The sequence below is a fragment of the Oncorhynchus gorbuscha genome, linkage group LG10, assembly GCF_021184085.1.
Source record: "Oncorhynchus gorbuscha isolate QuinsamMale2020 ecotype Even-year linkage group LG10, OgorEven_v1.0, whole genome shotgun sequence".
Lineage (NCBI taxonomy): Eukaryota > Metazoa > Chordata > Actinopteri > Salmoniformes > Salmonidae > Oncorhynchus > Oncorhynchus gorbuscha.
The window spans coordinates 9254941-9266994 of NC_060182.1; the positions used below are offsets into that span (position 1 = coordinate 9254941).

At 50.7% G+C, this 12054-nt stretch overlaps 1 protein-coding gene across 4 annotated transcripts in view; it reads left to right on the forward strand.

Annotated features, from left to right (window-relative positions):
• Nucleotides 1-12054, forward strand: part of LOC124045513 (solute carrier organic anion transporter family member 4A1-like) — a 67536-nt gene that overhangs the window by 31867 nt on the left and 23615 nt on the right. For 3 of the 4 annotated variants that reach the window (XM_046364855.1, XM_046364852.1, XM_046364854.1), the window contains exon 2: nucleotides 4470-5534. In XM_046364855.1, the coding sequence (XP_046220811.1) occupies nucleotides 4706-5534 (829 nt within the window). In that variant the 5' untranslated portion in view covers nucleotides 4470-4705. Of the gene's footprint in view, nucleotides 1-257; nucleotides 1122-4469; nucleotides 5535-12054 lie in introns of those variants that run through there. The other variant, XM_046364853.1, reaches the window with a different exon arrangement.

Here is a 12054-nt window from a genome sequence, read left to right on the forward strand (position 1 = left end):
GCTCTAGTTAATATCTGTTCAGTTAATGAGGTTGCATTTACACTAGTTACCATTGTTTGCAATTCACCTTTTGACCTCTGATCCCTGAGATGTGTTAACTGAAAATAGTATATTACTGTATAATACAGTGGTTATTATATATGATATTATGTTATATTATACTGTATTATTAATCAGTTTATGATATATGATTTTATATTATACTGTATAATGCAGTGGGGGGGGGGGGGGGGGTTCTGGGTCCAGTAAGGTGTTGAATGGGAGGTGGTAGTAAGCTCTAGCTAGTTACACAGGATTAGCTACTGTAGTGGAGGGCCGTTCCACTTGGGCCGTCATCAGCAGGATCCAACCGTTAGGGTTGGGCGTTGTGCCATCTCAGCGTGAGCCTTTACTTAAGAGGCTTGGAGAGACAGGCTTAGAACCTGGGATACCTTCAGTCTTTATCTCTCTCCCTGACTCTGTTTCTATCATCAGCCTGGCTCTCTCGCTCTCTCTTCTGTAGGATATATTTGGGATTACCATGAGGAGGAGTGGAGGTAGGATGTTAATCGTGCTTAATATTGACTTAGTGTTTGCTGTCATGCTTCATGATGGGTATTGAAGAGTAATTGAGAAAACATTGGGAAAAAAACAGTATGGTGAATCTAAGGAATTAATTTCCTCAATCTGATTATATTGTTAACTAAATGAAGTAAATTATGTTGTACCGAGGAGAGGAGTATTAGGCTAATAGGTTATGTGAAAGAAGGGGGGGGTGGAATTCTGCGTAGCTCCCAAAACTAAGCAAGAAAAGAGGAGTTTCTTAAAACGAGTCCCTCAGAATAAAAGATAACAGCACTGTGCTCACTTTAATTATATGTTTAAAGCGGTTGTTAACTTTTCTTTTGTAATACTTGCTCAACCAAACATTAAGAAAAGGAACCAATAAAATGATATGGGTTGAGCGACCATTGAACAAGACATCACGTTTGTAGTTCTGAAGAAGGTTGGCAGGCCAAACTGTTTCTGCAGGTGTCCTGGAAGTTCTTTGAGCAGTTACGTTATATTCAATAGAATGGTTTCAAAAATCAAAACAGAAAATGGTCTCTACAAACCAAGCAACAAGGAGTGTGTTTGATAAGGTAAGAATGGTGTCCTTCATAGAAATATTCAAGTGTTATCTGACTAAATGCTTTCACTTCTTTTTGATTGCTGTTTTCGTGTTGGGATAGGTTTGATGGAGTCTGAACAGTATAATTTGATTAGCTGGTGAACTCTTCAAGGGAGAATGAAAGCAAAGGCAATGTTGGCTACTGTGTACTTTGCCAGCGATTGACATCAAGTCTGAAAGCAAGTATTTCAGGGATTGACTTCAAGTCTGAAAGGAAGTATTTCAGCGATTGACATAACGTCTGAAAGGCACTTGCCCATTGGGAAAATCAGGAGTATTAGTTGGTTGCCCGAAGATTATGATCACTTGACCGAAAACATGTAAATGAGCTATTTACACGTAGAAGTGCCTTACTGTTGTTACGGTAAATGAGTGAAGAGGTGTGGAGTCAGGCGCAGAGAGCAAAAGATGTGGGAAAAACAACACGCTTTAATGTCCCGGAAACATAACATGTACAAAAGTGGAAACACAAATGAACAGAAATATAAACGGACAGCGTGAAACCCAAAAGCCAACAAAAATACACTCAAACAACAAAACAGACGAACAAGCCCGCACGAAACAGAAGCGGGCTAAACAGACTATATATAACCCTATCCTAACAACCAAACTAGAAACAGGTGCAACCAATTAGACAAAACTAAACGAACACAGAACAACGGATCGGCGATAGCTAGTAGACCGGCGACGACGACCGCCGAGCGCCACCCGAACAAGAAGGGGAGTCACCTTCGGTAATATTCGTGACAACTGTGTATTGTCTGCCTTTCACCTACACACAGGGGAGGAATCAGAAACATCAGTACTGGAATTATTTTTCATTTGGTTATCAGCAAAAACAATTCTCAGAGCAGATTCAACTTGCCCAACTGCCATGTACAGTACATTCAGAAAGTATTCAGACCCTTTTCCACATTCTGTTACGTTACAGCCTTAATTTAAAATGGATTTAATACGTGTTTTTCCTCATAAATCTACACACAATAGCCCCTAATGACAACGTGAATACAGGCTTTTAGAACTGTTTGCAAAAAAACAAACAAACAAAAAATATATAACTTATTTACATAAGTAATCAGACCCTTCTCTATTAGACTGGAAATTGAGCTTCGGTGCATCCTGTTTCCATTGATCATCCTTGAGATGTTTCTACAACTTGATAAGATTCCAACCTGTGGTAAATTCAATTGATTGGACATGATTTGGAAAGGCACACACCTGTCTATATAAGGTCCCACAGTTGACAATACAGTTGACAGCAAAAACCAAGCCATGAGGTCGAAGGACTTGTCCGTAGGACTCCGAGACAGGATTGTGTTAAGGCACAGACCTGGGGAAGGGTACCAAAGAATGTCTGCATCATTGGAGGTCCCGAAGACCACTGGGGCGGCAGGTAGCCTAGTGGTTAGAGCGTTGGACTCCGATGGTCACTCTGACAGAGCTCCAGAGTTCCTCTGTGGAGATGGGAGAACCTTCCAGAAGGACAACTATCTCTGCAGCACTTCACCAATCAAAAGAAGCCACTCCTCAGTAAAATGCACATGACAGCCCTCTTGGAGTTTGCCAAAAGGCACCTAAAGGACTCTCAGACCATGAGAAACAAGATTCTCTGGTCTAATGAAACCAAGATAGAACTTTGGCCTGAATGCCAAACATCACTTCTAGAGGAAACCTGGCACCATCCCTACGGTGAAGCATGGTGGTAGCAGCATCATGCTGTGGGGATGTTTTTCAGTGGTTGGGATTGGGAGACTACTCAGGATCAGGGGAAATATTAACGTAGAAAGTACAGAGAGATTCTTGATGAAAACCTGCTCCAGAGCGCTCAGGACCTCAAACTGGGGCAAATGTTCACCTTCCAACAGGACAACGACCCTAAACACACAGCCAAGACAACGCAGGAGTGGCTTTGGGACAAGTCTCTGAATGTCCTTGAGTGGCCCAGAGCCCGGACTTAGACCCAATCTAACATCTCTGGAGAGACCTGAAAATAGCTGTGCAGCAACGCTCCTCATCCAACCTGACAGAGGTTGAGAGGATCTGCAGAGAAGAATGGGGGAAACTCCCCAAATACAGGTGTTCCAAGCTTGCTTTTTTAAATCAACTGCCCAATGGGACAACCTCCCAGCAGACTCAACTAGCATGACTACTCAGTTCACTTCCCCAGGTAACCAGGCAACCCTTCATGTCAATCCCTGCTATGCCTATTGTATAAGGCCCCTGTGTTTCTATTTCAACTGTGGCCAGCTGTCTGTCTGAACCACACACACACACACACACACACACACACACACACACACACACACACACACACACACACACACACACACACACACACACACACACACACACACACACACACACACACACACACACACACACACACACACACACACACACACACACACACACACACACACACACACACACACACATGCAAAGCCATTTACAGAGTTAGCCAATCACCTCAGTACCCCTGCCTTACCATCCGTTTTCATTTATTTCTTCATTTTGGGGAATGAGAAGTGGAGGTGAGGTGGTGTGGGGTGAAGAGGGGTGGGGTGAAGAGGGGTGGGGTGAAGAGGGGTGAGGTGGTTTGGGGTGAAGAGAGATGAGGTGGTGTGGGGTGAAGAGGGGTGAAGTGGTGTGGGGTGAAGAGAGATGAGGTGGTGTGGGGTGAAGAGGGGTGAGGTGGTGTGAGAGATCCAGGGGTCAGCTGATCACCATATGAATGACCTTTGGTTCACCTGTTAGCCTGTGTTCTACCTTCTGTTCCACAGCACCATGTGCGGTCACTGGGTTCATTTGCATACATTTATCAGAGATGTTATTCAAAGTATTTCAACTGTCATTCATGGAGGACAATGCTCTTGAGAGCCAGTAAAACATATAGGGAACATTCACTGAGTAGATACAGTATGTCTTTATGTAAAATGGTGAGATGACTGATGTGTTTGTCTGGGAGTGAACCTGTGGGTCTGGACATTGTAGTTGTGTTAGTGTCTTGGCCTGTCCTTGGACCTATGCAGAGCTAATCCCTTTAGTGTTTTGTTCTGGTCCTCTGGACCTCTCCATCGCCCTGGCATCATCACAGGAGGGTAATAGGCAGTACAGTACCATGAGACCGGGCTAAACCAGACCAGACCAGAGACACATGCTCTCTGTCTGTCAGCAGGCACTAGACCGAAAGGAATTGGCTCAGATTTAAAGTTCACGTGTTTTATTAGAATCATAATTTTTTAAATCTTCACGTTTTTCATATTTTCAAAAGAACACCTTGTGATAATGTCTGACAATCTTCTCCTCTCTCCTTTTTTAGGAGGACGTTTCCCAGAGGCCCCAGTAAAGCACATTCTGTCCATTTCCCTGTGTAGTGGTCCCCACTGGCAGAGGATTGCTTTCTACTTGCAGACACTTTCACTGCTCAGTGGCATATCCATACCCTGGGTGAGATAGAGTACAGACACTAGACCACAGGAGAAAGTCAACCCTTTCTTACAACGCACTCGCTCTCCCAGGCCTTTTATCCCTCTCAGAGAGCCTCTCCCTGGGTTCATGCCTATCCTACTCACTGCCGACGTCTCCTTCAGCTCCAAGCAGGAGCTGCTGGACCCCCAGGACGGCCCTATGTGCCCCTCCCTAGAGACACCCAGCCCTGTAGACTCTCAGGAGGACAGCCCAGGGGGTTCAGACCCGGGCAGCGCCGCGGGAAACAGCCCCGCTCGCCACATCATCCTCACCCGGGCTGCTACCCCACTGCCTGGACAGCTTTACACGGGCCAAGCACCCACGGAGACCCCACTGGGCCTCACATTCATCCCCACACACTCAGAAGGCCTGTGTGGCTGGGGGGCTCTGACGCCCCGAGCCATCCAGACCTTCAACACCCCTCGCTGGGTACTGTTCTTCCTTTGTGTGGCCTCCTTCCTCCAGGGCATGATCATCAACGGCTTCATCAACACTGTGGTGACCTCCATAGAGAGACGTTTTGACCTGCGCAGCTACCAGACCGGTCTCATCGCCAGCTCCTACGACATCGCTGCCTGTGTGTGCCTGGCCTTCGTCAGTTACTTTGGTGGGACGGGGCACAAGCCTCGCTGGCTGGGCTGGGGGGTGCTGGTCATGGCGCTAGGATCTCTGGTGTTCGCCCTGCCTCACTTCACCACTCCCCCGTACCAGGTAAGCATGCCCGAGCAGACAGGGGTGTGTACGGGGAACCGTACCAGACGTTGCCATGATAACGAGGGTGGGGGCCTGTCCAGCTACCGCTTTGTCTTCATGCTGGGCCAGTTCCTGCATGGGGTGGGAGCCACACCCCTCTACACTCTGGGCGTCACCTACCTGGACGAGAACGTCAAGTCCAGCTACGCTCCGGTGTACATCGGTGAGTCACTGAGCACAACACCGTTCTGATCTCTTTATGACATGTTTTGTATTTCCTGTTCCTATTCATTCATCTGGTGCCACGTCTTTATCATCCACGAGAGAAACGTTTCCATTGTTTTTAATAATGATACAATGTTTCATTTAAACGTAAAACAAAAATACAAGTGTACTGTGTCCAAGGACCTGTAAACTGCAGAGCACAGCTTACTTGATTCTCATATGGTGTAGACTATAGTCATACTACTCTTCTTCTCTCTGTGCTGCCGGTATTTGTGGCGGCTGACTGATACCGTGTTGTGGCGGCTGACTGATACCGTGTCCTGGTGGTGTTTGTGGCGGCTGACTGATACCGTGTCCTGGTGGTGTTTGTGGCGGCTGACTGATACCATGTTGTGGTGGCTGATTGATACCATGTTGTGGTGGCTGACTGATACCGTGTTGTGGTGGCTGACTGATACCGTGTCCTGGTGTTGTTTGTGGTGGCTGACTGATACTGTGTTGTGGTGGCTGACTGATACCGTGTTGTGGTGACTGACTGATACCGTGTCCTGGTGTTGTTTGTGGTGGCTGACTGATACCGTGTTGTGGTGGCTGACTGATACTGTGTTGTGGTGGCTGACTGATACCGTGTTGTGGCGGCTGACTGATACTGTGTTGTGGTGGCTGACTGATACCGTGTTGTGGTGGCTGACTGATACCGTGTCCTGGTGGTGTTTGTGGTGGCTGACTGATACCGTGTCCTGGCAGTGTTTGTGGCGGCTGACTGATACCGTGTCCTGGTGGTGTTTGTGGTGGCTGACTGATACCGTGTCCTGGCAGTGTTTGTGGCGGCTGACTGATACCGTGTTGTGGTGGCTGACTGATACCGTGTCCTCGTGGTGTTTGTGGTGGCTGACTGATACCGTGTCCTGGCAGTGTTTGTGGCGGCTGACTGATACCGTGTCCTGGCAGTGTTTGTGGTGGCTGACTGATACTGTGTCCTGGTGGTGTTTGTGGGGCGGCATGTCTGATACTGTGTCCTGGTGGTGTTTGTGGCGGCTGACTGATACCGTGTCCTGGCAGTGTTTGTGCGGCTGACTGATACCGTGTCCTGGTGGTGTTTGTGGTGGCTGACTGATACCGTGTCCTGGTAGCTGACTGATATCGTGTCCTGGGAGTGTTTGTGGTGGCTGACTGATACCGTGTCCTGGTGGTGTTTGTGGTGGCTGACTGATATCGTGTCCTGGTGGTGTTTGTGGTGGCTGACTGATAACGTGTCCTGGTGGTGTTTGTGGTGGCTGACTGATACCGTGTCCTCGTGGTGTTTGTGGTGGCTGACTGATACCGTGTCCTGGCAGTGTTTGTGGCGGCTGACTGATAGTGTTTGTGGTGGCCTGTGTCCTGCATGCAGTGTTTGTGGTGGCTGACTGATACTGTGTCCTGGTGGTGTTTGTGGGGGCGGCATGTCTGATACTGTGTCCTGTGTGGTGTTTGTGACTGACTGATACCGTGTCCTGGCAGTGTTTGTGCGGCTGACTGATACCTGTGTCCTGTGGTGTTTGTGGTGGCTGACTGATACCATGTCCTGTACCGTGCTGACTGACTATCGTGTCCTGGCAGTGTTTGTGGCGGCTGACTGATACCGTGTCCTGGTGGTGTTTGTGGTGGCTGACTGATACCGTGTCCTGGTGGTGTTTGTGGTGGCTGACTGATACCGTGTTGTGTTGGCTGACTGATACCGTGTTGTGGTGGCTGACTGATACCGTGTCCTCGTGCAGTGTTTGTGGTGGCTGACTGATACCGTGTCCTGGCAGTGTTTGTGGCGGCTGACTGATACCGTGTCCTGGCAGTGTTTGCGGCTGACTGATACCGTGTCCCAGTGTTTGTGGTGGCTGACTGATACCGTGTTGTGTTTGTGGCTGACTGATACGTGTCCTGGTGGTGTTTGTGTTGTGGTGGCTGACTGATACCGTGTTGTGGTGGCTGACTGATACCGTGTTTGTGGTGGCTGACCTGTGTTTGTGGTGGGTGTTGTTTGTGGTGGCTGACTGATACCGTGTTGTGGTGGCTGACTGATACTGTGTTGTGGTGGCTGACTGATGTGTTGGTGGTGTGTTGTGGGCTGACTGATACTGTGTTGTGGTGGCTGACTGATACCGTGTTGTGGTGGCTGACTGATACCGTGTCCTGGTGGTGTTTGTGGTGGCTGACTGATACCGTGTCCTGGCAGTGTTTGTGGCGGCTGACTGATACCGTGTCCTGGTGGTGTTTGTGGTGGCTGACTGATACCGTGTCCTGGCAGTGTTTGTGGCGGCTGACTGATACCGTGTTGTGGTGGCTGACTGATACCGTGTCCTCGTGGTGTTTGTGGTGGCTGACTGATACCGTGTCCTGGCAGTGTTTGTGGCGGCTGACTGATACCGTGTCCTGGCAGTGTTTGTGGTGGCTGACTGATACTGTGTCCTGGTGGTGTTTGTGGGGCGGCATGTCTGATACTGTGTCCTGGTGGTGTTTGTGGCGGCTGACTGATACCGTGTCCTGGCAGTGTTTGTGCGGCTGACTGATACCGTGTCCTGGTGGTGTTTGTGGTGGCTGACTGATACCGTGTCCTGGTAGCTGACTGATATCGTGTCCTGGGAGTGTTTGTGGTGGCTGACTGATACCGTGTCCTGGTGGTGTTTGTGGTGGCTGACTGATATCGTGTCCTGGTGGTGTTTGTGGTGGCTGACTGATAACGTGTCCTGGTGGTGTTTGTGGTGGCTGACTGATACCGTGTCCTCGTGGTGTTTGTGGTGGCTGACTGATACCGTGTCCTGGCAGTGTTTGTGGCGGCTGACTGATACCGTGTCCTGGCAGTGTTTGTGGTGGCTGACTGATACTGTGTCCTGGTGGTGTTTGTGGGGCGGCATGTCTGATACTGTGTCCTGGTGGTGTTTGTGGCGGCTGACTGATACCGTGTCCTGGCAGTGTTTGTGCGGCTGACTGATACCGTGTCCTGGTGGTGTTTGTGGTGGCTGACTGATACCATGTCCTGGTAGCTGACTGATATCGTGTCCTGGCAGTGTTTGTGGCGGCTGACTGATACCGTGTCCTGGTGGTGTTTGTGGTGGCTGACTGATACCGTGTCCTGGTGGTGTTTGTGGTGGCTGACTGATACCGTATTGTGTTGGCTGACTGATACCGTGTTGTGGTGGCTGACTGATACCGTGTCCTCGCAGTGTTTGTGGCGGCTGACTGATACCGTGTCCTGGCAGTGTTTGTGGCGGCTGACTGATACCGTGTCCTGGCAGTGTTTGTGGCGGCTGACTGATACCGTGTCCTGGCAGTGTTTGTGGTGGCTGACTGATACCGTGTTGTGGCGGCTGACTGATACTGTGTTGTGGTGGCTGACTGATACCGTGTTGTGGCGGCTGTCTGATACCGTGTTGTGGCGGCTGACTGATACCGTGTCCTGGCAGTGTTTGTGGCAGCTGACTGATACCGTGTCCTGGTGGTGTTTGTGGTGGCTGACTGATACCGTGTCCTGGTGGTGTTTGTGGTGGCTGACTGATACCGTGTTGTGGTGGCTGACTGATACCGTGTTGTGGTGGCTGACTGATACCGTGTCCTCGTGGTGTTTGTGGCGGCTGACTGATACCGTGTCCTAGCATTGTTTGTGGTGGCTGACTGATACTGTATCCTGGCAGTGTTTGTGGTGGCTGACTGATACCGTGTCGTGACAGTGTTTTTGGCGGCTGACTGATACCGTGTTGTGGTGGCTGACTGATACTGTGTTGTGGTGGCTGACTGATACCGTGTCCTGGTGGTGTTTGTGGTGGCTGACTGATACCGTGTCCTGGTGGTGTTTGTGGTGGCTTGTGTGTCCTGGCAGTGTTTGTGGCGGCTGACTGATACTGTGTCCTGGCAGTGTTTGTGGTGGCTGACTGATACCGTGTTGTGGTGGCTGACTGATACTGTGTTGTGGTGGCTGACTGATACCGTGTTGTGGCAGCTGACTGATACTGTATCCTGGCAGTGTTGTGGTGGCTGACTGATACCGTGTCCTCGTGGTGTTTGTGGCGGCTGACTGATACCGTGTCCTGGCAGTGTTTGTGGCGGCTGACTGATACTGTGTCCTGGCAGTGTTTGTGGTGGCTGACTGATACCGTGTTGTGGCGGCTGACTGATACTGTGTTGTGGTGGCTGACTGATACCGTGTTGTGGCAGCTGACTGATACCGTGTTGTGGCGGCTGACTGATACCGTGTTGTGGCGGCTGACTGATACCGTGTCCTGGCTGGCAGTGTTTGTGGTGGCTGACTGATACCGTGTCCTGGTGGTGTTTGTGGTGGCTGACTGATACCGTGTTGTGGTGGCTGACTGATACCGTGTCCTCATGGTGTTTGTGGTGGCTGACTGATACCGTGTTTGTGTTGGCTGACTGATACCGTGTCGTGGCAGTGTTTGTGGCGGCTGACTGATACTGTGTCCTGGCAGTGTTTGTGGTGGCTGACTGATACCGTGTCCTGGTGGTGTTTGTGGTGGCTGACTGATACGGTGTCCTAGCAGTGTTTGTGGCGGCTGACTGATACCGTGTCCTGGTGTTGTTTGTGGTGGCTGACTGATACCGTGTTGTGGTGGCTGACTGATACCGTGTCCTCGTGGTGTTTGTGGCGGCTGACTGATACCGTGTCCTGGCAGTGTTTGTGGTGGCTGACTGATACGGTGTCCTAGCAGTGTTTGTGGCGGCTGACTGATACCGTGTCCTGGTGTTGTTTGTGGTGGCTGACTGATACCGTGTCCTGGCAGTGTTTGTGACGGCTGACTGATACCGTGTTGTGGCGGCTGACTGATACCGTGTTGTGGTGGCTGACTGATACCGTGTCCTGGCAGTGTTTGTGGTGGCTGATTGATACCGTGTCCTGGTGTTGTTTGTGGTGGCTGACTGATACCGTGTCCTGACAGTGTGGCTGACTGACAGTGTTTGTGGCGGCTGACTGATACCGTGTTGTGGTGGCTGACTGATACCGTGTCCTCGTGGTGTTTGTGGCGGCTGACTGATACCGTGTCCTGGCAGTGTTTGTGGCGGCTGACTGATACTGTGTCCTGTCAGTGTTTGTGGTGGCTGACTGATACCATGTTGTGGCGGCTGACTGATACTGTGTTGTGGTGGCTGACTGATACCGTGTTGTGGCAGCTGACTGATACTGTGTTGTGGTGGCTAACTGATACCGTGTCCTCGTGGTGTTTGTGGCGGCTGACTGATACCGTGTCCTGGCAGTGTTTGTGGCGGCTGACTGATACTGTGTCCTGGCAGTGTTTGTGGTGGCTGACTGATACTGTGTTGTGGCGGCTGACTGATACTGTGTTGTGGTGGCTGACTGATACCGTGTTGTGGCAGCTGACTGATACCGTGTTGTGGCGGCTGACTGATACCGTGTTGTGGTCCTGACAGTGTTTGTGGCGGCTGACTGATACCGTGTCCTGGCAGTGTTTGTGGTGGCTGACTGATACTGCAGTGTTTGTGGTCCTGTGGTGCAGTGTTTGTGGTGGCTGACTGATACCGTGTCGTGGCAGTGTTTGTGGCGGCTGACTGATACTGTGTTGTGGTGGCTGACTGATACCGTGTTGTGGTGGCTGACTGATACCGTGTCCTGGTGGTGTTTGTGGTGGCTGACTGATACCGTGTCCTGGTGGTGTTTGTGGTGGCTGACTGATACCGTGTCCTGGCAGTGTTTGTGGCGGCTGACTGATACCGTGTTGTGGTGGCTGACTGATACCGTGTCCTCGTGGTGTTTGTGGCGGCTGACTGATACCGTGTCCTGGCAGTGTTTGTGGTGGCTGACTGATACCGTGTCCTGGTGGTGTTTGTGGTGTCTGACTGATACCGTGTCCTGGCATTGTTTGTGGCGCTGCTGACTGATACTGTGTTGTGGTGGCTGACTGATACCGTGTTGTGGCTGACTGCGGCTGACTGATACCGTGTTTTGGCGGCTGACTGATACCGTGTCCTGGCAGTGTTTGTGGCGGGCTGACTGATACTGTGTCCTGGTGGTGTTTGTGGTGTCTGACTGATACCGTGTCCTGGTGGTGTTTGTGGTGGCTGACTGATACCGTGTCCTGGCATTGTTTGTGGCGGCTGACTGATACCGTGTTGTGGCGGCTGACTGATACTGTGTTGTGGTGGCTGACTGATACCGTGTTGTGGTGGCTGACTGATACCGTGTTGTGGTGGCTGACTGATACCGTGTCCTCGTGGTGTTTGTGGCGGCTGACTGATACCGTGTCCTGGCAGTGTTTGTGGTGGCTGACTGATACAGTGTCCTAGCAGTGTTTGTGGCGGCTGACTGATATCGTGTCCTGGTGTTGTTTGTGGTGGCTGACTGATACCGTGTCCTGGCAGTGTTTGTGACGGCTGACTGATACCGTGTTGTGGCGGCTGACTGATACCGTGTTGTGGTGGCTGACTGATACCGTGTCCTGGCGTGTCCTGGCAGTGTTTGTGGTGGCTGACTGATACCGTGTCCTGGTGTTGTTTGTGGTGGCTGACTGATACCGTGT